Source organism: Eulemur rufifrons, chromosome 15 (genome assembly GCF_041146395.1).
Source record: "Eulemur rufifrons isolate Redbay chromosome 15, OSU_ERuf_1, whole genome shotgun sequence".
NCBI lineage: Eukaryota > Metazoa > Chordata > Mammalia > Primates > Lemuridae > Eulemur > Eulemur rufifrons.
This window is the reverse complement of record NC_090997.1, coordinates 8,570,355-8,596,879: the sequence shown is the minus strand read 5'-3', so window position 1 is coordinate 8,596,879 and position 26,525 is coordinate 8,570,355. Positions and strand designations below refer to the sequence as shown.

Genomic DNA, 26,525 nt, shown 5'->3' with positions numbered 1-26,525 from the left:
AAGCAAATGTATCCAACTGCCTTGTTGTTTGCCTTAAGACATCCTTTTCTCATTCCATATGAATTGATTATCTGTAACAAAACAGCGAGAGAACAAATATATGCTTGGTGTGAATAGACTTGTTCTGAAGAGGAAAAAAATTGATGCTGAATGCCTATGAGCCAAATCCGAGGCAATGACTTGTGTCTAACAGAGCAATTTTCCCAGTGTGGAGGGAAATGCCGGGAAGGCGGGAGGAGCGGAAAAGCAGGCACGACGTCTGTCTGAGTCACGCAGAGTCCTCGATGTGAAAGACACAGGGTCTGCGCCTCACTCCGGCGGGCACACTTTCTCTAGCATCTTCCCCCATCTCCTTTGCCCAGCTCTCTTTCGGCCCGGTGATTGCCCTGAATAAATACCCTGTGTACCGGTTCTCTCTCTGTTTTATCCTATTCAACTCCGTGCATGGAGCACGGAGCTCAGAACCAGAACAGAATGCAAAGATAAGAAACACACAGTCCTTTCCTTCAAGGAGCTTGTCACCCAGTGGAGGGATGAGCCAATTACCTAATAACCATGATACAAAGTGCACGAAGGTACGAGCCAGAAGGAAATAAAAATAAGCAAAGTACTAAGGAGACTGAAAGCAGGATGAAAGAACTGCCAGGTGGGTGTCAGATGAGGCTTTATCCAGGAGATTAGCCTTGAAGGAGAGGATTTGACAGGAGAATTGGGACGGGGAGACCACACAAGCGAGGGCATCGAGTGACTGATGCCAAAGTGGGAGGCCGGCTGGGGGCATGATGCAACCTGGAGTAGGTACGATGTGGCCAGAAGACACAGGACAGGAAAGGTAAGGTGAGGTCATACACCGACGCTGCTGATGTCGGGTGAGGACTGGTGCTCAGTTTAAGAAGTGGGGACCAGTTGAAAGTTATTCAAGAGAACAGTTCTATGAGCATGGTCACTATTTAGAAAGATTAGATTCTTAGTGATGTAGATGACTCAAACTGCAAAAAGTCACGCTGGGGGCCACGGGTTTTCCACATACAGATAACAAGTGGCCACACTGAATTCCATGTTGCCAGATGACACGTATCCATAAAGGCAAAATAAGGTTTCTTCGTATTTTTCCATTACTTTACCTATACACACACAATAGTTAAATTCACACACATAACTCACCGTGTTTCACCAAATGTAGGGGCTACTTTGGGGTACAGTCAAAACACAGAACATGACATCTACATGGAATTACTTTGGGCGACTCTAGCAGGTACCCACAAAGATAAGTAGCATCATCCGAGAACACTGAATAAGGTTCTGTGACTGTTGGTTTTAGCAGAGACGCCCTATAAGACGCCAAGGACAGAGAAAACAACAGAGGCTCAAAGACAAGCCCTAAGTCGAAGTCACAGGGACAGAGGACCCCAGGTGCAGGCACGGGTTTACAGTCGAACTGCTTCTCCCCCGGCAACTCTGGAAGACAGGGCGGGGGAAAGCGGCAGCAGTGCAGGCGGGGAGCCGGTTAGGAGTCAGACTGGGCTGAGGATGTGACCAACGGGGAGTGAGGGCGTGTAGTCTGCAGGGCTTTCCACAGCTGGCCTCAAAAGGGCTGCTGCTGCGGGTTCACGTGGCAACCTCATGTCCTTAGAGCCAGAGACCCAAACTCGCCCCAGGTCATTGAGGGCCCTATCTGAAACAGGTCCAAGCTAGACAGAGGAATAAGAGAAGGAAAGAAACAGGTGGGACGGGAGTTGGAGAGGCTGGCAGGGGAGGAGCAGATCCAGTGGGATGGGGAGTGGGGCTGGTCGGTGGTCGGAGAGCTGGAGCCCCTGCAGGTGAGGCTACTCTGAGCCCTGAGAGGCAAGGATGGAAGGAGCCTGGGGAAGCTATGTGGAGCGAAACAAGGGAAAAACAGCAGGATGAACTTTTCATTTAGGGCATTGATTGCTGAGGGTGGAGTTCAGAAAAGCCAGAACCAGATGACACAAGGGAGAAACACAGCCTGGGTAAGGACGGAACCCCTGTTACTCAGGCGCAGCCAATGGACCAGGGGCCTGGACAGGGAACCCTGTACTTCCACACCAGGGAGTCTGCCGTCCCAAATACACCTGTCCCAGCCAAGCCCAGGCCCAGAGGATGGAGAATCTTAGGCTTCTACAAGGGGCTGAGGTCAGCTGACTAGTCCTCTGTTGCCCAAATGTCAAATGTCAGGGGACAGAGAAGCAGCAGAAGAGGAGGAAAGATAGGAGGTTACGGTCAGAGAAAGGAATTACCCAGCATGAGGTCTGGAAGGTGTAGGAGGCTGAGTGAGCCGCACCTCCTCCTCTCCCTCCCTGTGCTCTGGGCTCAGCCATCTACCTGGAGGTGCTGGATTAACATAGCAGCTTTCAACTGTGACCATCTACATGCTGAAGAATTCTAGATCTTTATCTCCAACGCTGAGCTCTACTCTGAGCTCCAGATCTGTAAATGCAGCTGCTTTGTTTATGTACATTCATTCATTCATTTATTGAACAAATATTTATTTAGCAGCTATTATGTACAAGGCTCTGTTTCAGGTGCTGGGAATTTAGCATTGATGTAATCAAAGTCCCTGGCCTCATGGTACTAATAAACATCTCAAATGTTACGTGATCAAAACAGAACTCCTAATTTCCAGCCCCAGCCTATAAAACTCCCTCCTCCTACAGTCTTTTCCTTTCTCTGAAAATAGTCACATTCTCTCTCCAGTTGTTTAGGTCGAAACTAGGAGTGACCCTTGACCTTTCCCCCATACACCTGACCCCATCAGCATTGTGCTGGTGCTGTCTGTGAAACACCTGAAGCTAACCACTTCTCACAGTCTCCACCACTGAAACTCCAATGTTTGGTACTTTCAAAATTATTCTAACAAAGCATACTTACTAAGATATCTTTTCTTCTCCTTTGAACCTCAGTTACAGAGGTGAGGTTCTCATACTCTTTAGTTTATTACTTTCATGAATCTAGGCCCATTTGATTTTAGTTTTTCCCCATTCTGCCCTGATATCCACTCACTGACTCTTTCCCTCCAAGGGCATCTATTTAAATTCGATTTAAATGTGCTTGATATATGTCCTTGAATCTGTATATATCCTTGGGAACTATACATGTATCACTTTATAGATCTAACTTTATTTGTAAAGCTCTGCGCTCAACAATGTTTTTAAGATCTATGCATGATGTCATATAGATCATCTCTTCCAACTGCTGCACTACATACCCCCACAGGCACCTACGACATTTAACTTACCTATTTTCCCATAAGAATACGTAAGTTGTCTTCAACTTCCCACTACCACAAACAATGCTATGAATAATGTCTTTATACATTCTGAGAATGTCTCTGGGACCTACACTCAGGAGTAGGATTGTGGTTCGGAAGGCAGTCCTATCACACGCTTGATATGACTAAGTGCCACCAGAATGCACCCTACAAGAGTGAGCAATAGTATTCCATTGTGCTCACCCACTACATCTTACCTATTCTCTTAGGATTCTTAGGCTTTAGTAGTGGATGCTAGGATGTGCCACCCGGTCCTCCTTCAGCACCCAGGCACTCACTCCCCCAGCTCTCTGGAGTATTGTGCCTCCTCAGGAGCTGCCTGGCAGAAGGGAGCTGCCTCAGCCAAGGTCATGCCCTAGGGGAAGGCCAGGGCATGGTGGGGCGGGGGCACTCAAACGCAAATCTCCATCTCAGAGTCTGTTTCCAGGGAAACCAACCTATGCCAGTTGACTTCAGCTCCACACAGTGTTGCCATGAACATTTTTGTACATACTCATTTGTGGACTGTTTTTAGAAATGTTCTGGGATGAACCTACCTGGGATGCTGACTGTCATTAAGTATTACCGAACTGCTCTCCAGGAGGTCTGTACCAACGCGACCTGCCGGCAGCAGGGCTCCCACCTCCACACATCCTCCCCAGCACTTATTATTTCCCACCTCGCTCCACATACGGCTTTAAGAAAAACTTGCAAAAATATGTAAGGGTTAAAAGAAAAATAAATTTTCTGCTTAACTCCAAGCTTACCAAAATACGCCCAAAGCTTGTGCTTTGTTGTTGAGGTTTTAAATTTGTTAAGGGGAAAAAATTATTAAAGCAGAGGATTACCAATATAGGTCTTAATTAATATAAAGAACTTAACCATAAAATACTCATATCTGATGTTTTTCCCCACCTAAGGGATGCATATTGCTTCTCTGACAGGTAAAAAAATTCTAAGAAGAGTTTGAATATGGTAGGTGTTATTTATAGTATCTATCCTTCAGGTGAAAGCCTTAATTGCTAAGAAAGAATTTTATCTAGAAAATGTTTATCAGTGCGCTATCTGTGGATTTTATTTGACACAGAGAAAAAGTGAACACTTCGTCAGTTTTCAACTGTCCAATCCAATAGAAGAGATGAGAAACTCAAATTATGATTAATTCTTTGATCACTTATTTTGGGGCTTGTAGTCACCATGAGATTTGCATTCAGAGGAGGAGGCATAGAAATGATGTCCAGTGTTCTCAAAAGTGAGGTGCAGCGGCCATGGGGAATACGGAGGAGGGCGGTGGGGAGAGACCCCAGGCACGCTCAGTCCATCTGTACAGGAGAGGAGTCGTAGACCATTGAGCACTGACCGCTGTGCTGCCCCGGAACACAAGTAGATTGCTAGGGCGTGTGTGTGTGTGTGCGCGCGCGTGTGTGTTTCTCGCTAACTCTGCAGCAGCTCTGCTTTATACTTTCCCCCCTAAGTTGGGCACACCTGTTACAAACAAAAAATATTGGAAAACCCAGTGAAATGTGTCTGCATGCTTTATTTTTTCTACATTGACTTACTCTAGCAAAGCAATTAAGTAGACGTTTATCAAAGTCGTCTGTCACTCTGCCTCCATATTGTACTTCTCCAATCATGTACCGGACTGTACTCCACGATACACCCTTTATTAAAAATAAAAAAGCATAATTCATTGTTAATCCAAGCAAATAATTATAAACATTTCAAGTCTTTCCCTAGAAGAAAGGTCTGGAAGAGAAAGCACTAGTTAGACTGCATTTAAAATTATTCATTATCTTATTAATAACTCAGGGTTGGAATGGCTATGGTTTGTTCACGAAAGAAAAATCTACAATGCTAAATACTAGGAAATATATTGCCCACAGATTATGAAAAATAGGGAAAAAAAGACTATTTTTCACTCTGTGGATGTAATCAACTATAATAATCATTTAGTAATGCCAAGCTGTTACAGAGGGAAAAAGTGGTGCTTAGTGAAGAAAGGAAAAAAATCAAGTAATCAACGCTTTAATATGCCTTCTTAGTAATATATTTTCTGGAATCAGTATGAGAACAACCAGAAAACTATTTATTCACAAAATTTTTTTATAATACAATCCTCTGCCATCTCATTCTGTGTGCTAAAACCACATCAAAGTATTAATTTCTATAGCAATCTTATACTAGCAATATATTATAGATACTAATAGTTTTTTTTTTAAAAAAATGATCATTTGAGGTAGGAGAAGTGAGAATTTTTTATTTTTATTTACTTTTTCTTGGTTAAAATTTTATTTTTCAGCTTGGTTGGTTTTCAAAGCAACTATGTCAAGGTAACTATTATTTGTATTTACCAAAATGATAAATAACCACAGAATAAGAACCCATACAATAAAAATTTTTTTTTTGAGAGAGAGAGAGTCTTGCTTTGTCACTCCCGGTAGAGTGCAGTGGTGTCATCATAGCTCACTATAACCTCAAACTCCTGGGCTCAAGTGATTCTTCCTGCCTCAGCCTCCCAAGTAGCTGGGACTACAGGCATGTGCCATCACTCTCAGCAGATTTTTCTATTTTTAGCAGAGAAAGGGTCTCGCTCTTGCTCAGGCTGGTCTAGAACTCCTGAGCTCAAACAATCCGCCCACCTTGGCCTCCCAGAGTGCTAGGATTATAGGCATGAGCCACCACGCCTGGCCCACACAATATAATTTTTCATTGAACTACCATGATCTTAATTTTTTTTTAAGAGATAGGGTCTAACTCTGTCGCCCAGGCTGGAGTGCAGTGGCACCATCATAGCTCACTGCAGCCTTGAACTTCTGGACTCAAGATAGCTCATGTAGCTAGGATTACAGGCGTTAGCCACCATGCCCAGCCCTACTCTTAATTTAATATCCTTCTGTCATTTCAAGGAAAACTCTAAATATTCATCATAGCTCACCATCACCATACTAATACTACAGCACCTATCATGATCTTGAAGGCCTACTATGGGGAGGAAGAAAGGAACAGACAGTAGAACGTGGTAATTATTGAGTCCTCATTATACAACACAGACTGTACTTTCACAAATACGAACTCATTTATCCCTCACAGAAACCATGGGCATTTTCTAGATGAGGAAACAGGCTCTAAGGCTCATTAACTTGCCCAAGATTATAGAAAAACCAAATTTCTAACCCTTTACGTGTGTGAGAGGACACCTAGGTTTATGTTCTTAGCTCTGTGAACCTGAGAAGGTCTCTTAGTCTCTCGCCCGTTACCTCATCAGTAAAATGGGGACAATAGTAATGCTTCTTTACCCACCTGACAGCTTCACAGACTCGGGAAGATAAAAATGAGATTCTGCATCCACGAGCACTTTGAAAACCGTGAAGCGACATACAGTGATTAGAAGTAATTGCTATTTATACGCATAAATTTAACGGTTACTTAAGAAGTGGCTTACGGTGGAAAAGAACTTTCACACGGGCTGGCAGAGACCATCTGCACTTCCAGGAGGTGTGAGTAAGATGGGTGAGGAAGAGCTCACTCAAGGCATACTTTCTCTTGACGTGCATGGTGGCGCTTGAGTGTAAATCAGGAAGGCTGTGCTATTTTGCAACACGCTGAGTTTGATCCCTGAACTCGGCAGAAGATGTCAGCTTGTGTTGTGTGTGAGTGTTGGTGGGGCGGGAGGCCAGGCAAGTCGATACTGATTAAAATGACCAGCCCCTTTGAAGGGGGTTGGCGGGACCTCAGCAAGCTCACTCTGTATCACGGACTGAAAATGACCAGTGGAGCTCTGATTTAAGGACAGCAATAAAAATAGAAAAAAAAAATTTCACTCACTTTTTTGATATCGCATTCATCAAGGTGATTCTGAATAAACTGAACACTGGCGGAAAAGTCAGCAGAGTTGAATTCATAGGGAATATTCCATCCTAAGGGACCAAATTTTCGCCGCTCCTTAAAAACACCAAAGAAGAGTATTGAGTGGGTTTTTTAAATTATCTGTAGCTGATTTCTGTTTTTATTATGAACAAAATAAAGTATAGTAAAATTAAGGCCATGTTATCAAAATAAGATGACATTGTCTTAAAAGAACAGTATATACAATTTTGGATATACAGTCATGTGTTGCTTAATGATGGGGTTACATTTTGAAAAACTATGTGACCATCATAGAGTGTATCTATGCAAACCTAGATGATACAGCCTACCATACACCTATACGGCATGGTCTATTGCTCCTAGCTATAAACCTGTACAGCATGTCACTGTATACTGTGGGAATACTGAATACTGTGTATTCAGTATTCAATACTGAGTACTGAATACTGTGGGAAATTATAGCACAATGGTATCTGTGTATCTAAACATAGCAAAGTACAGTACAAACATGGTGTGGGACGACAACCATATACGCAATTGTTGACGGAAACACTGTTATGTGGCACAGAACTGTATTAACCATTAGACATTTTATTTCATGGCTCGACAGCCAAATGGTTTATAGAAACAAATCTCCAAATATTTCCCAAGTGTGAGTTCTTGGGTTTGAAAAAGTCTAGGTGTCCACTGACAACTCAAAAAATATAGGAGCTCGATAAATATCTGCCAAATGAACTGTTAATCTAAATTGGACTCTTAAAAGTTTGAAATGTCAAATGTAAGGGTTTGGATTTTTCAAGTTGGATAACTTAACCACACAAGAGCATTCAGACTCCCTGCTAGCTTTACTTTGTAATTGTGCCATTTCAGATTTTGAAAATTAAGAATTTCTATTGTGCACATGACACATCTGTCTTAAAACTGTCACACAACCCTCATTTGGTTCTCTCTACTTAATTGAACAGGGCCTAAAAGACTCCTAGGAAAGAGTGACTAAGTGTTAATTACCCGTAAATAATCAAACTGCACTCAGAGCAAATGATTCAATTGCTTTGATATTCTGAAGACCATGTGAAAGGTATATAAGTGTAAGAACTGCTATCTCCAGGCACTGATCACCCAGAAAACCATATAAATGGGTCCAAATGTTTTCATGCCATTGCTTTTCTGTCCTGGCACATAATCAGCCTCTAAGGGAGGAAGGCCCAGTGATTTATTTGAATTAGCACCCAGGCGATAATAGACGATATAGACAGTAGGATCCCTATACGTGTGCAAGAATGTGGAATTCTACTTCTCTAGCTCTAAATACATACTAACTTTTCTTTCCCTTTTCTGCCCTCCCCAGCCCAACACACACACACACACACACACACACATTGGTGTGTTCACAAGCCATTCCAGTCCTTATGGCAGCTGTTCCATGCTTCAGATCTGGAATAATCCCACCATGTAAAGGAGTCCAAATAAATTTTCGCTTGGACAAGTTCACGGACAAGTCAGAGAAGAAATTCGGAAAGTGCAAAGCTTTAATTACTGATTTTCAGGGCATGCTTTTAAAGTATTAAGTAAACCATTAACATTAATTTGGGTCCAAATGGTCTGACCCTGGGAGAACAGACAAAGGGCAAAAAAAAAAAAAAAAGAAAGAAAGAAAAGAAAAGAAAGAGAAAGAAAAGAACTCTTAAAAATGTAAAATATTACCATGACTTCTAGACCTGTACTTCTTTAGGTTAGGTCATCAGGCATTAGAGATTTTTACAATGTGACTCACGTCACATCCCTTAGCTAATTTGATGAAAGGTGGACAACCAGCCCAAGAAGAACTGACCAGATTCCTTCTCCCAGGAATTTGGACTTGGGCTTCAGACTCGCTATCTGGAGTTTATACTAGGAAAACCTGTGAACTCAGGAGCCGTGAAGTGCCGCCTTCCACCTTGTACAAGAGCAGGTGAGGAGGAACGGAGGCCCGGCCTCAACAGAAGGAGACACTATGTGGTCCCAGGTGCAAGAACGGCCCTTAAAGCCGTCTGCTTCTCTGGATAGCTTTGTGCCTCCTGGGCCCAGCGCTCACATTGCCTTGGTTTGTTTTTTTAGTGGTTTCATGTTGAAATATTTGGTCCTGTAACCAGAATTTGAGCTTTGACAGTGAAAAACATGCCTTCTATTTTTGTCTCTCCTTTTGCACCGGCACCTTTGGGGAAAGAGTCACTGTTGCCTGATAAACATTTGGCTGATTATCATCAGAATGAAAGGAACTGTCCCTCTCACCCTCTGGGAAGTCAGTTCTGAGGCTGATGCAGTGTTTTGAATTTCTGGAGTGGAGCTCAGAAACATCAAGGTGAGCCTTTTCCAGGCTATTCAAGGAGCAAAGGAGGGTTAAGAGAGTCTATTAACATGAAATGGGTACAGCTAACACTTTAGTCCCTGGAATTTCTTCCATCTCTAGGACTTCGAAGAGAAGAATGATAACATTTATTAGTGTAATATGAATATTTTCCCATTTTTGGAAAAGAGAATCAAAATCTACACTATTAGTTTTACCTATGTGTTTGACTTAGTTTTTAAAATTTAATGTTCAATTAGACAGAGGATTGAATGAAAAATAATTCTTTTCAATTACTGAAGCTGCTTAAATTGGCTCTATGGAAAAACTCCCATTTATATGCACTGAGCAATTGCAATTTAGTTGCTTTTTAAAATGTGAGCTCTGAAAATTACCTGAATGCTGAGATTTGCTTCACATTTTTCTTACTACCAATTTTCATTTAAAGCATTTACTTTTTAAGTTGGTTCACTAAAGTCATAATAAACTGATTAGCTCATCTTGGAAAAGAAAAGACAAAATCTTGGTGGGTGTCTTTTCCTTCACAAAGGAAGTCATCTCACCTTTCTGCTATTTTGTTTTTATTATCTTGGAATATTATGAAGATAGACTCAAACCACTGGAACCTAAGAACTCATTTGTTAGATCAAAAGCAAGGGGTTTCGCTAGACTTATTTGGAGCATTGAATTGCTTCAGTCCAATGAGTATTTTTGAAACCATGGGATGCATCCTATGTAGTACAATAGGAAAATATTTAAATAGATGTATTTTCAAGGAGTTTTAATCTAGTTGAGAAAATAAGACTTAGAAACAAGAAAAGGACAAGGTGATAGTGAATGTAATTTAACTGTCAAAATTTAGCAGATGGCAAAAACCTGTTCAATCAGAGGCTTCTGGGAAGAATGAAACTGAGCTGGTCTTCAAAAAGAGGAGAGAAGAGACTTCCAGGCTTGGCAAAGGCCACAAGCAAGACAGGAACACAAAGCTTGTGATCTGTGGTTGAAGGACGCTGCAGGTAGAAGGTTCTACTACCAGCTCTGGTGAGCTGCAGCAGCACGGGCTTCAGGCATGGAACGTAGACAGATTTGAACGTTAAAATGTCATTCAACAGAAGGGAGTTATTACACATTGTTAAGCTGGAGAGTGATGATTTTAGGAAGACCGGTCTACTCCCTACTCAATTTGACCAATGCATTTCCTTCTTTTTATTTCAAAGACTATATGAAACACACAACTGCTAGTGAAATATGGAAAACTTGGAAATATGAAAAACTCCTTACAACACTGATGAAAAGTTGCTCAAAGGAGCCATCATTTTAAAGATGCCAAAGCTATTTCCAATTTTATGTTAGATGAACTACCTCGGCAGTTCCCACAGCCCAATGCTGAATCTCTTCACTTGCATCTTCGAAACAAGACAACTGGAGTTAACTAACTCCAATAACTGCAGCTAATATAGAATGAAAAATATAATGCATACTAGACATGTAATGGGAACTTTAGCAGGTAAAAATAATTAACAAAAACAGTCAGAAGCACTAGGAAACACTACAGGGTGGAGTGTGAAAGATAAACCTGTGTCATAACCATGTGATCATAACCATGTGAAGACATTTAAACTAAGAATTTTATAATCATGCCTCTCCAAAGCAAGAACTTTACCTACACTATTAAATTTGAAAAGAGTATTTGTCAAGACTCAAACTTGAGAAAGAAAACAAAATGCAAGGGAAGTAAACACTTTTCTTAATGAAAAACTATTAATTGTGGAATTCCCTGGGCCCTGTCGATATGGCCATTTTTTATGTAATATTTAAATTATTTTTAAGGGCCATGATAAAATTTCTAAGTTTGCAACTGCCATCACAGGCCCTCAGAGATCCTAATCAATAACTTTAGCAAACAAACAAAACAAAACAAAGCCTCAGCGTTATGTAAAAGCAGCTGTTAGAAATGTCAGAAATGTGAGGCTCAATGTGGGCAAACTCAGGTGATGGGGAGAAAAATTTCAAACCGTGAAATGGATGTAAAAATGGCTGAAGACTCCTGCATTAAGGGCTATGGTGTTTGGCCGTCATTCTCAATTCTCATTGCATATTAAAATCACTTAGCAGTTTCTAAAAAGATACCTCCTCCCTCTGCTCCTCCCGGGGTTCTGATTTAAGTGGTCTGGGGTCCAAGCATTGGCTGAGAATCATTGATTAAGACATTTACTCGTCCAACGCACTCCTCAAAGAGCGATACGTTGACTATCAATAGGAAAAAAAACCCAGATGTTATTCTGACCTTCTGTAGGAGGTGTTGGGAGGAGACTAAAAGAATGCCATGAGTTTCAAAAGACCAAGGCTTTGGAGGAAAATGTGCTTAAAATTAAAATCCCAAAGGGTGAATGTGGGCTTGCTGTAAAACCCAGAACGATGTTACACTGGAGTTCCCAGGAAATTATTGAGGCCAGAGAGAAGACTCATAGGTCATCTCCAAGAGGATGTCGAAATGTTCTCAGGGAGTGGCGGCCAAACAGCCCAGGCACGTGCCAGAGTACTGGGAACAAGAAAGTTGTCCCTGATCAGCCAAATCTACTTCCTCTTCCTCTAGGAAAGGACGGTCCTCACTTTGTTCCCTGCCACAGGAGTAGGACCCACATTACGCATCATGCCCTGGAACTGGGGTGAGGTGATGGTGTAATGCCCAGCCAGGATTCAGTGGGACGAATGACATTTTTCAGGGGGGAGCAGGCAGGGGGATGGCTATTTTACCACTGGGCTCTCCTCCATTCTAACGTGGGATGGACTCCAGCGTGAACCCCTCCCCAGTTCTGAAGGTTCAGATTATATGACATGAACTAATTCTTTTTTCACTCTCTGCAATGACAAAAGTACATACATCATGTTTGCATAAAGCAGGGGATACCTGTGTCAATCTGTAGAACTTAATTAATTAACAAATCAGATTTGTGTCTCTTATGTTCAATGCTACAGAGCATAAAAGAAACATAAGTCACTCATTCACAATGTTCCTTCCTATAGTAGTTGCATCTCAAATTTCCATGTGCACACAAATCCCTTGGGCATCCTATTACAATGCAGGTTCTGACTCAGCAGGTCTGGGGTGGGACCTCGGCTGCGTCTGGAACAAACTCCCGAGTGACATTGCTGGCCCCGGATAGCAGTCCCTAGAGAATTCTGGACTTTTCTATCCAGCTGGCTCTGTCCTAACCAACTTAAAAAAATATTTAGGCAATATCACAGTAAACAATATTTCTGAAACGTAATTCTGAAATTTCTGTGAGATTTCTGAAATATTGCCGTAAACGTTTCTGACATTGATGAAAAAAGAATAGAGGGAAATATGTTTGAATTACCTACACTTGCTGAACAGGATGGCAGAATTTTAGAAATGGGGAAAATCTTGAAAGATCCCCTTCTTCAGCTTGAACTGCATGGAAGCCCTGAGACATAACTTGATCAACCTCACCCAGATCACTGATTTCACAGCAAGTACTAAAGTCCAGGCCTCCAGACTCTCAATGGGGTGCTATTTCTAGCACTCTACTATTTGATTTTAAGAGATATTCAACATTTTGGTTTTTTTTTTTTTTGGGGCACGCTACTATTAGCTTTATGGCCGTAGCAGAGGGAATATTTTTCTTTGTTTTGACCTAAACACGTGAGTATTAAGTGGAAGCACACTCTTGCCCCATAACTGGACCACGGTCCTGTTGCTCTTCTCCTGTTTAGCGCTTAGATAATGGCCACTAAGAACACAGGTTGCTGCATTAACCATATGGAAAAGGCCCCCAATTATCTCTCCATGATAAGCACAGTGGAAGAGTTGAATCATCGCTACTGGGAACAGAATCATTAAAAACATTATTTGTGAATTGGGAATTAAATAACAGAGTTAAAGCAATATTTGTATTAGCATGTGATAAGGTCTAGCAAAGCGAACAATTCCTAGATAAGAATGTATGAAATAGGCCTCAGTGACTTGAAAGCTATAATTTACAATCCAAAGGCCACAGTGGAACTTAGTAAAAATAACCACCAACAAAGCATTGAATCTGGTTTTTAACTCTCTCAGGGTTGGGAGACAGACAAATCCCGCAGCCCTCTCCATTGGGCAGCACGGAATCTAGCAAAGTGGCAGGGACGACGAGCCAGGGGTGAACACCCATGTCTTCTGGGGTAAGCATTCAATTCCCCTCTGCCCTCGGGCAGGGCAGAGAGAGGCGAGGTGAAGCCCTGCACACTACTGTGCACAGCTAGAAGCACAACTCCTGGGATGTGCCAATTGATTCCTTTGTCCCTCACCCCAGCCTCAGGGAGGGAAGGAATGTAGGAAGGGGTTAAAGGAGCCCCTTCAATTCTCTGTGAAATCAAGAATGCATTGAAATCATACAGCTTTCAAATGCAGAACAAAACAATAACAAAAAAAAATTAAAAGTCCTACAGACAAGTTGCTTGGTAACCACAAAAGTATTAAACGACTATGTAAGTACTTAGACTGTAAAAGCACTGGTTCTCCTCCTCCTCCAAAGCCACCACCACTTTTACTACTGGGATATAAGTAGGGGCAAAATGTACATAAATCGGAGCCAGGCAGTTCCGGAGCTACCACACACGAGGTGTACTTAACCTTTTTGAGGCTCGATTTCCTCATCTCTGAGATGGTGATAATCCTACCATGAAATGTGGTTGTTAGCATTACATGAGATGGTGCACATAAAATTCCGGGCCAGCACAGGAAAACCAAGCTCCTATCTAAATAATCCATTCGCTCATCCTGCAAATATTTACTGAGCTCTGGCAAGCTCTGAGGTGCTGCTGTGGCAGTGGGAGTTCCGGCTGTTACAAACAGACAGTCTTGGCCCTGGAGAATGTTACATTCCAGTGGCCAGGGCGGGGGCGTGGGGGCTGGGGCATGCAGGCAATACATAAACCGGTGCACACTATACCCGATGGGGAACGTGCTGGGAGGGAAGATGAAGCAGAGCCACCCCGGAAGGCCACACCACAGCATCAGTCATCCCCTAGATGTGAAACTGCTTTCCAAAGTTACCTGGACAGTGGAGTGTAAAAACGCTACTGTGTAAAGCATTGGCTTCCACATGGGCAAATTACTGATGTCCAGAAGGTCTTGATTAATTCCAGCAAATGTTCTTTTCAAGCCTGCGCGTACACCTTGGGGTGGCTCATTAGTGAATTTGAGGGAAGTCTGTCATAAAAAGCAAACAGTTGTTTTGTTTCTACAAATTACTGTAAAGAATAAAATAGAACTTACAATACATTATAATAAGGTAGAATATCCCTTATCGGAAATGCTTGGGACTGGAAGTGTTTTGGATTTCAGATTTTAGAATGTAAACATTATACTTACTGGCCGAGAATCCCAAATCCGAAAATCCTATTTTGATTTTCAGATTTAGGATGCTCAACCTGTACATCAGACAACAATATGCTTATAATACACAAAATGTGGGTTAAAATTCAGCACTGTGTAAACTAATTACATTGACCAGAGCTGAAACCCAGCAAATTAGTACCAAGTCTTAGGACTCTCTTTTTTGAGACAGAGTGTCGCTCTGTTGCCTGGGCTAGAGTACCATGCCATCAGCCTAGCTCACAGTAACCTCAAACTCCTGGGTTCAAGTGATCCTCCTGCCTCAGCCTCCTGAATAGGTGGGACTACAGGCACACGCCACCACACCCAGCTAATTTTTTCTATGTTTAGTAGAGACAGAGTCTCACTCTTGCTCAAGCTGGTCTAAAACTCCCAGGCTCAAGTGATCCTCCCGCCTCGGCCTCCCAGAGTGCCTAGGATTACAGGTGTGAGCCACTGTGCCAGGGCCTTAGAACTCTGTTGTGGAAATATTTATTAATACTATAGTCTAACCTTGATGTTTATAGTCAAGATGTTGATGATTACAGTACAAGATTTTGCAGTGCAGACTCTACTGTACCAAAAAGCCCCAGCTGTGTTTCCATCTTTCAATAATGGCAATTGTGCCATCTTTATCTGTATAACTCTCAGTGAGAAGACACTTATCTCAGAGTAACAAACCTGGAGCAACGTAATTGGAAATCGATCGTGGGGCTCAGTAGTTATCCATACTCGGAAAGAATCATCGCTGGCTTCAGTAGTACTTAGCGTCTCTAGTAATTCTTCCATGAATTCCAGGCCAAGGTGACAATTTTGCAGTAATACCCAACCACCCTGTATCAAACAATGAGTTCATATTTATTTCCCGTAACTTTTTTGCTATTATTTCAATAAAACAAAATGCACAAATTTTTAAAAACCACTTTGTTTAGAACATGTGAATACTCTCTTTTAAGCACTTTTTAAAACATTACATGTCAATACAATTATTTCTTCTGCTACTGGTACAAGCTGATTACTTGGAATCAAGTGGGCTCAAAATGATTGTATTCTGCCACCCCTGGTTCAGAAAGGAACAGAAATTAAAACTTGAAAGCAAACTTGTGTAAGTTCAGTACAGTGTGTGCACCATCTAATGGTGGGAATGGGTATTTTGGAATTGGTGACTTAAATTGTCCTGCTTAAGATAAATCAGAACTGACTCACCCAAGTAGACTGGTTCATGGTCATATTTACAAAGACAGACACACGTTGTCTCATGAAAGCTGGAGACAATACATTTGGTGACATTTGCTGCCATAACACTAAACCTTACTCTTTAATATCACTCTTCCCATGCATTCCTGAAGCCACATAACTTATTAAGTACTATCTAAATAAATGCTTGATAAACTACCATTAACAATGTAAGTCACATAGCCATCCCTGCACTGTGAGAACATAGTTTCTTAACCAGATAACACTTTAATGTTTCATTTCCTCGTAGAGGAATCAGCTATATAAACTACAAAACATTGAGCTAAATAAAGATACAGTGAGGCATATGTATCATGCCTTCAGCTGTAGGAGAAAACACAACTCGGACTGGCTTAAATAGCGAGGGGAATGTGTTGGTCTATATAACTGGGGTGTTCTGAGGAAGATGGAATTCAGGATTCGTGTGTATCCTCATAGACCCAGTGACCTTCTGGTTCCTACTCTGCATTCCACAACGTCAGCTTGATCCTGCATCTGGTGTCCCTCAAGGGGGCAACACAGCTGCACCTGGTCATGTGGTTCTTTCCTCCTAATAATGCCATTATTATCAATACTTACCCCACCTTGAGAAACAGAACATGGAAGTTATAAAAACTAGTATTCCAAAGAAGGTTGATGGGAGTGCAGTATGTGAATTTCAAAACGTCTCACTCATTGAAACTAAAGAAATTATTTAAGGCCTAAAGTTAAACTGTCAAATCACTCAATAGAGTGAAACGTTCGATCTGAGTAAAAATAATTATATATAATTGCTTTGATATATGTGTATAAATTAAATATATTGTTGAATTTAATTAAGTGATAAAGATTAAGGCTTAGGGCATTTGAAAATTAATGACTAGCTTAAAAATTTGATGATCCAAGCAGAGTTTTAGCCCATTAACCCTCTCTGGTCATTAATTCCCAGGGAAAAGCTGCACCAAAGTTTGTACAGACATTAGAAGATCAAAAGCTTAAAAATAAACCAAGATCTTATTTTTATTTTTATAAATGGTGCAATTTCTTATTACAGCTGAAATGGCTATCAATAGAGCATTTCTAGAAAATTAACGTCCTGTGTATTTATTAGGTGTGATGGGAAATATTTCTCAACATTCTATTCAGCTTGCAATTTTCAACAAGAAACATTATCAATATTTAAACATATTTCTTATTTGCCTGAAACTATCCATTAATGAAAAATTAAAGCCTGCCTTTAACCAAAAATTGAACTTTAACTGTCTCAATCTGTCACTTCTTAAGTACTATCTATTAATATTGATCATGAAATTCCAAGACTGCTAGAGCTGCATTCTTAGGAACCAGAAGATGTTTCTTCCAAATTGTAAAACAAAGAAACTAGTGAAAATAAAATAGAGCTTACACTATAGAAAATGGAACAGGCTTTTCGTGGGAATGTCAGGAGGAAATTAGATTGACATTTAAAATTCACAGGTAGTCAAAGATTTACTATATCTACATAAACAAAAATGTAAAATAAGGATTGAGCGTCCCAGGAAGAATGCTTGACCCATCACTACATCCTAGCAACGATGTTGCAGTAGGAGCCGTTGTCTTTGTCACCTACCTGCTGCATTGACATCTGAATCAGCTTTCGAGCATGTACTTCTTGTCCTTGCCCCATTGAGATAGTTCTACATTCTGTAACACAGAAGGTCCACAATGATAAAACATAAATTTTATAGCAGGATTAAGAGGAAAAATTAATTACTGAATGGCTACCACTTCCCTCTCTCCCTCCATCACTTCTAAGAAGGGATCTTTGCTGTTCAGGCAGGCCTGGCCGTTGGTTGTTCATCAGAGAAACACATGGAGCAGAGACCTGGGGGCACCACTTGGAAAGGTGGGGTGCAGAGAAAGAGAAGGCACAAGAGTGGGCTTTTAGAGAGTCTGGGGTGCTTTGGAGATATCGAGGAGCAAGACCGGCAGGGGGAGAGGAGCTATTATACAGTACTGTCCTAGGTATTTATAGGGAAAGAATATTTGTGAGTTTTGCTGTATGTTTTGGTTGGAATCCTTGGTGTTTTAGCAGATGCCTCAGTAGATTTAATTTTCTGTTTCCTTTTCCATATCAGGCTACAGTGTTTTCTGTTAGTCTGTTTTGGTTTTGGTTGCATGTTTGACGGTTTTTCTGAGATGGAACTCGAGGCAGCTCAGCTCTATAAGAGCAACTGTCTAAGACCCAGTTTTCAGCTGCTCCTCAGGTTAAATCACCACCTTGGAACTAAACGTGGAGACCACTCCAGGAAGAGAGTGCCATAATTCCCAGGAGAATACACCATTTAGGGCCACTTGTCCCAGGCAGAGAACCACACTTATGCCCTACCATATGAATTCACTAAATTGAAGAAGTCTGAGAATCCTGTTTGTGAAACTGCAATTGGAAATTAATTTTGTTAATTCACTTTGTTAATAACTGTAAGCCTTCACGGCCCCGGATTTTCTTGTTTTAGAGGCGTGATCTCTGCATGGGGAAAGGAGGTCGGTGGAGACACCATGAACCAGTGTGTGTTTTGGGGACTGCTGGTAGAGACTACGAGGGCCTGGAGACTTCATGGGGTGGGAAGGGAAGTATGTCAGGAACCGGAGAAGTTGTCAGGACACACCACTTAAATGGCAGCATGTGGCTAATGGCCAGATATTCTGTGAGTGTCTGCAGGGTGCAACATCAGGGGTCGTGGACTCAAGGTCACAGTAAGAAACTTTGCAATGGGCTCCTGACCGAGGATGGAAGAGCACTGCTTAGAGAGTCAGGAATTGCAAGAGGCAGAGGGTTACTGAGCAAAGCTTGATTTTCCCACCTAAGCTCCTGTGAATCTCTCCAGCTCCTAAGGGGAATCAGGCACCTAAGAAGAATCCTACCTCATCTATAAAAGAAGAAAGGGGAGGTGGGACTTGACTGGGAGGAGCCTCTGGATCCTACAAAGAGATACCGAGCCCCTCTTACTTTGGAAGAACACACAAATGTTCAATAGTGGGGAAAGGTCTGATAGGCTCAAAAAGTATTAACACATGAAAGTGAGCCATGGCCTCTCTCCCTCCTCCTTCCAATTCTTCTCAAATACACCTTCTAAAAGGAAGGGCTGGTTTTTGTGCAGGTGGCTGTGAGCCTGAGTTTGTTAGGTTGATTCAGGTAATCGGTCAAGAGAAGATTTAGAGGCATCCCTCCAAACCGTATCTGGAATCTGACCACTTCTCATTATCTCGAGATGGCACTTTTATTCCCCTGGCCTAAGTGACCCCACCTCTTGTTTGGATTCCTGCAATAACCTCCTAACAGGTGACACTCCCACTTCTACACCTGTCCTCTATTAGCTATTCTCCCAACAGCAGCCAGAGGGATTCTGTCAACTCCAAATCAAATTACATACACTCTCTGCTCAGAACCACCTAATTGCTTCCCATTTCACCCAAAGCAAAATCCAAAATCCAATCCAAAGTTCTCACCTACAGCCTAGAAGGCCCTACACTACACACACACACACACACACCCCTTTCCTTATCTCCCTCTCCCTCCCCCATACATTCGCTTTTCTCCAGGTGCACTGGCCTCCCCAGGCACACCCCAGTCTCTTTGCTGTTCCCGCCACCTAAAATGCTTTTCCTTCAGAGCTCCATGACCAGCTCCCTCCACAGCTCAGGTCTTTCTCACCTTAGCAGGAGCTTCTGACCTTCCTGTCTAAAACAGCACACCATTCCCATCACTCTGCCATTTACCCTGTTTCTATACTTCTCTTCTTAGCGTATTATACATCCTCTTGCTTACTTATCACCTGCTTTACCCCCAGACTAGAACATCAGCTCCACAAGAGAAGGGACTTTGAATGTGGTGGCCTACCCAGCTCCTAGACAGTGCGTGAAACTCAGTAGATGCTCAAAAAATACTTTCTTAAACCTTTTTAATTGAGATATAATTCACATATCATAAAATTTACCCTTTTAGGATGTACAATTCAATGTTTTAAAATATATTCATAAAGTTGTGTAACCATCACTATTATCTAATTCCAGAACATTTTTGTCAACCCAAAAAGAAACCCCATACCCACTAGCGGTCACTCCCCAGTGCCCCCTCCCACCCCAGAAACCACTAATATACTTTATGTCTCTATTCCAGACATTTCCTATAAATGGAATCATACAACAGGTGGTCTTTTGTGGTTGTCTTCTTTCCGTTAGTATAACGTTTTCAAGGTTCATCCATACTGTAGCATTATCACTCCTTCCTTTTTATGGCTTAGTAATAGCTCATTGTATGGATATACCACATTTTCTTTCATCAGTCAACAGACTTGGATTGTTTCCACTTTTTGGCTAGTATGAATAACATTGCTATAACTATTCATGTACCAGTTTGAGGGTGGGCATATATTTTTAATTTCCTTGGGTATATACTTAGAAGTGGACTTTCTGGGTAATATGGTAACTCTAACTTTTCGAGAAGCTGCCAGACTGTTTTCCAAAGCAGCTGCATCATTTTACGTTCCCACCAGCAATGTATGAATGTTCTGATTTTTCCACATCCTTACCAACACTTGCTATTGTCCCTCTTTTTGATCATAGCCATCCTAGTAGGAGAAAAGTAGTATCTCATTGTGGTTTTGATTTGAATTTCCCTAATAACTAATGAAGTTGATTATCTTTTCATGTGTTTATTGGCCATTTGTATATCTTCTTTGGACAAAACATCTATTCAAATTCTTTGTCCATTTTTAAATTGGGCAATCTGACTCTTTGTTGTCGAATTGTAAGGGTTTTTTTATATATTCTGGATACCAGATCCTTATTAGATATATGATCTGCAAATATTTTCTCCCATTTTGTAGGTTGTCCTTTGATGGTGCCCTTGGAAGCACAAATTTTGAATTATGATACAGTCTAATTTTTTCTTTTGTTACCTATATTTATCTTTTTTGGTTTATCTAGAAAACCATTCCCTAATTCAAGGTCACAAAGATTCACTCTTACGTTTTCTTCTAAGAGTGTTATGGTTTTAGAGTTTAAATTTATGTCTCTGATTCATTTTGAATTAATTTTTGTATATGAAATGATGTAAAGACCAAACTTCATTCTTTTGCAAGTGAATATCAGTTTTCCCAGCACCATTTGCTGAAAAGACTGTCCTTTCCAATACTGAATGGTCTTGGAACCCTTGTTAAAAACCAACTGACCATATATGTGAGGGTTTACTTCTGGACTCTCAATTTTATTGTACTGAGATACAAATCTTTATGCCAGTTCCATACTGTCTTGATTACTGTAGCTTTGTAGTAAGTTTTGAAATTGGGAAGTATGAATCCTACAGCTTTGGTCTTCCTTTTCAAGATTGTTTTGGCTAGTCTGAGTCTCATGCATTTCCATACAAATTTTAGGATAAATTTGTCAATTTCCACCAAAAAAAGGCTGTCAGGATTTTGACAGGGTTTGAATTAAATCTGTTAATCAATTAGAAGAGTATTGCTATCACACCAAAGTAGTCTTATCCATGAACATGGGATGTTTTCTCATTAATTTAGGTCTTTAATTTGTTTAGCTATGTTTTTAAATTTTCTACTGTTCAAATCTTGCACTTTTTTTGTTAAACTTATAAGTATTTTTTATGATACTGTAAATGAATTGTAATTGTGTTTATAATTTCATTTTTGAATTGTTCTCACTAGTGTATAGAAATACAATAGCTATTAAAATATTGATCTTGTATCCTGCCATCTTGCTGAATTCATCTATTAGCTCTAATTGTTTTTTTGGTAGACTTCTCAGGATTTTATACATATACAATCACATCATCTGGGAACAGAGGTAGTTTTATTTCTTCCTTTCCAATGTAGATGCCTTTGATTTCTTTGTCTGGTCTAATTGCCCTGTCTAGACCTCCAATACAATGCTGAATAAAAGTGGTGAGAGGAGACATCCTTATCTTGCTCCTGATCTTTGGGGAAAGCCTTCAGTCTTTTACCATTAAGCATGATATTAGCTGTGGGGATTTTGTAGATAACCTTTATCAGGTTGAGGAAATTTCCTTTTATTCCTGGTTTGCTAAGTGTATTTTTCATGAAGGGTATTGGATTATTTCCAAGCCTTTTTTTGCATCTGCAATGGACTGAATGTTTATCTTCCCCTAAAATCATATGTTGAAACCTGATCCCCAAAGTGATGGTATTAGGAGGTAATAGGTCATGAGGACATAGCCCTCATGAATGGGATTGGTGCCCTTATAGAAGAGGCCCATGAGAGACCCTTGTCCCTTCTGCCATGTGAGAACACAACACTCAAGGTGATCTTGGAAGCAGAGACTGAGCCTTCACCAGTTACCAAACCTGCTGGTGCCTTCTTTGACTTCTCAGCCTTTAAAACTATGAGAAATAAATTTCTGTTGTTTATAAGATATCCAGTTTGTGGTATTTTGTTATAGCAGCCCAAACAGACTGACAGCATCTATTGAGATGATCATGTGGTTTTTGTCTTTCATTCTATCAGTATATCATATTACATTGATTTTCATGTTTAGCCAACCTTGCATTCCTGGGATAAATCCACTTGGTCATAGTGAATAATCTTTTTTATATGGTGCTGCATTTCGTTTGATAATACTTTGTTGAGGATTTTTGCTTGTATGTTCATAAAGGATAAGGGTCTGCAGTTTTTTGTGATGTCTTTGTCTGCAGTTGATATCAGGGTAATACTGGTTTCATAGAATGAGTTGGAAAGCGTTCCTTTCTCTTCTACTTTTTAGAAAAGTTTGTGGGAAAACTCATGCTATTCTTTCAATATCTGATAGAATTCACTAATGAAGCCATCTGGGCCTGAGATTTCTTTTTTGGGAATTTTTTGATTAATAACTCAACCTCTTTACTTGTAGGTCTATTCATATTTTCTATTTCTTCTTGAGTCAGCTTCAACAGTTATCTCTTTAAAATAATTTGACCATTTCATACAGGTTATCTAATTTGTTGGCATAACTGTTCACAGTATCCCCTGATTATTTTAAAAATTTTTGTCAGGTCAATAGTGACAGCTCTCTTTCATTGCTGATTTTAGTAATCTTAGCCTTCTCTCTTTTATTCTTGCTCAGTCTAGCTAAATGTTTGTCAATTTTGTTGATCTTTTCAAAAGAGATACTTTTGGTTTATTGGTTATTGTTTTTATATTCTCTATTTTTTTCCCACTCAAATATTTATTTTTCCTTCCTTTTGACTGCTTTAGGTTTAGTTTACTCTTTTTTGTCAAGTTTATTAAAATGGAAGGCTGTTATTGATTTGTAAAATTTCTTCATTTTTAACATAAGGTAATTAATATTTGAATAATTTTCTGAATGGCCTGAAAAACCAACGGAATGACATTGGAAAAGTGAGGAGGCTTCCCACTCAAGGAGGGAAAAGGTCCCAAGGACAGGCCAGTGAGACAAAAGGTAGCATAGGCTGAGTTTATTTTTTATTTATTTATTTATTTTTTTGGAGAGGGGGGAATTTCCAGAACATCATAAGGAGGATCCTCAGGAGAAGCATGGATGCAGCGGACATTGCAAGAAGTGTTGCAGCATAATTACTCTTTAGTGATTTCGGTTTTATTTCAGTTGTCTGTATTTGAAAGACTTTAGCAAGATGTTGACTGCCTTTATATTTCTGCCCAAAATTAAGCTTGTGTCTCTTCCACATTTCTTCCTTCTCGTTTTTCATTTTTTGACTTTTATTTTTAATTAATATATGTTCACATCAAAAGGTTTGGAAAATATAATACAAGAGTATAAGGAAGGAAATGAAAATTACTAATATTCCTCCCTAGAGATCTTCAATATGCATACTCCACAATCCCTTACCCTCATTTCAAAATTCAAAAAGCTCTGAAATGGAAAGTTTTGCCGTAAAATCATTTTGGTGGGAAAAGCTAATCTGAGTGAATGTAAGGCTATTTGTGGTCTTTATTTATCCCTAGCTGAATATTTATACTTTTATCTGCAGTGTATTACATAATATATGGAATCTTACCTTTCTAAAAGCTGGAAATTCTGATTTCTGAAACATTTGTGGCCCCAAGAGTTTTGAATGAGAATTTATAGATCTACCTATATTAAAATTTACATACATGTGTATGTATTATGTTATCTTATATCTATACTTTTTAACAGTATTTTGTGAATATTTTACTTTCATTAAATATTATTGGAAAGCAGTTTTTAATGGCAGCACAGTGTTCCATCATGCTCATGCATCCATGTGCATTCAACTACTGCCCTTTTATATGTTTAAGAGATTTTTGATTTTTAAATATTATAAATAGCACTAGATTAAACATCATTGTATATAAATCTTGATGCATATCTCAATATCTTCTTAGCAGGGATTCATACTTGTAGAATCATTTGGACAAAGCATTCAAACGTTTTAAGGACTTGTGACATATAAAAATGGACTGCCAGCATCTCCCACTGACATGGAACGCTGTAATTCTGAGCCCACACTCCTATCTTCGGTTGTGTTTTTATTTTATTTATGGTGCGTCTGAGATACAGAAGTTTTAAAATTTCATCCAGTCATATTATGTACCTTGTCCCTGTGATTTTAGACTCTGGTATTATGGTTAAGAAAACCTTAGCCACTCAACAGTATATAACTAATTCAATCTATTCTTTTTCTTCTTTTATAGCTTAAAGCACTTAGTACCTTAATCAACCTAGAATTTACTCTGGAGTTTGATGTCAGGTAAAACTCTTACTTTCTTCACAAGTTAACCTGCTATTAATATCTCAACACTGTTTATTGACTCATGCATTTTTCTTCCACTGATTTGAAATGTGGATCTTATCATACACTAAGCTATTATGTATACCAGAGTCCAATTTGGGGCCTTTCATTTTTGCTCCATTGATCTGTTTATCTATTCTGAAGCAGCTACACCCTGATTAAATTATTGCCATTTGATAAGGTTTTGCAAATCTGATGATGCTGGTTCCCCGTTATTCTTTTTTCTTTTCAAGTTTTCTTGGCTATTCCTATTCACTTGTAGTTCCAGATGATCTAATATTCCTCTACTATCCAATTAGAAAAAAATACTCTTTCGATTTCAATTAGACTTCCATTCAATTTATAGATTAATTTACAGAATATTGACACCTTTACAATATTGAATCTCTATACTGGGAATGTGATTTAACTCTCAATTTATTCTAATCTACTTTTATGTCTCTAAAAAGTTTTATAATTTTCTTCAAATAGGTATTTTTAAAAAATATTTCTTGGTTTTATTTTTATTGCCACAACGAATGAGATTTTTACATTTTATTTTACAAGAAAGTGCCATTGATTTTTTTATGTATTTATTTGTGACCAGTCCCCTTACCGAGCTATCCTATTAAGTCTAACAGTTGTTCAGTGATTCATTTGTGTTTTTTGTTGGACAATTACACCGTCTGAGAGTAATGCTGATTTTCCCCCTCCTTTCCAGGAGTTATATCTTTTATTTATGATGCTTACATTAGCTATATCTTCTACAATAATGCTAAATAATACTGGCAACAGCAGACATCTTTTGTTATTCCTGACTTTAATGAGTATGTCTCTAGTTGTTCACCAATAAGTATGATGCTAATGTTTGAGGTGCACCTTCAGTATATTAACAGAATAGTCTTCTGTTTCTACTTTTTGAAAGTCAAATATAAATGTTGAATTTTTATAAAAATTCTTTTTGTATCTGTCAAGATACTAAAATATATGATAGCTTATGAAAAAATCTTTCAGTTATTGTTTTGATAAGACTTCTTAATAGTGCATCTTTCTTACACAGCTGATCCTTGAACAATATGGGTTTGAACTATGTGGGTCTGCTAATACATAGATTTTTTTCCAATAAATATTACAGCAAGTGTGCTGCCTCTCCTGCCACCCCTTCCACCTCTGCCACCTCTGCCACCCCTGAGACAGCAAGACCAACCCCTCCTCTTCCTCTTCCACAGCCTACTCAACTTGAAGATGATGAGGATGAAGAACTTTATGATGATCCACTTTCACTTGACGAATAATACTAATAAATGTTTTCTCTTCCTTGTGATTTTCCTTAAAACATTTTCTTTCCTCTGGTTTACGTTATTGTAAGAATACACATAACATACAAAGTATGTATTAAATGACTGTTTATGTCATTAGTAAGCTTCTAGTCAATGATGGGCTATTGGCAGTTAAGCTTTTGGGGAGACAAAAGTTATATATGAATTTTCGACTGCATGGGGGGCTGGCACCCTTAACCGCAATGTTGTTCAAGGGGCACCTATATTTTCCCTTGTGTTCCTACTTGTGAAGGCATGTTATTATTTGCAAGTTATTGTTTATTCTTCCACTGGATTCTTCCTTTATTAAAGTGTTATTCTGTTTTTAATTGACACACAATCATTATACATATTTATGGGGTATAGTGTGATGTTTTGATACACGTAC

The 26,525-nt window shown here is 39.8% G+C and overlaps 1 protein-coding gene across 1 annotated transcript in view; it reads right to left on the bottom strand.

Annotated features, from left to right (window-relative positions):
* Nucleotides 1-26,525, bottom strand: part of DNAH8 (dynein axonemal heavy chain 8) — a 296,755-nt gene that overhangs the window by 36,075 nt on the left and 234,155 nt on the right. The window contains 5 exon segments of the mRNA XM_069487596.1: nt 4,828-4,929; nt 7,094-7,210; nt 14,521-14,676; nt 15,523-15,675; nt 17,666-17,739. Of these exon segments, the coding sequence (XP_069343697.1) occupies nt 4,828-4,929; nt 7,094-7,210; nt 14,521-14,676; nt 15,523-15,675; nt 17,666-17,739 (602 nt within the window).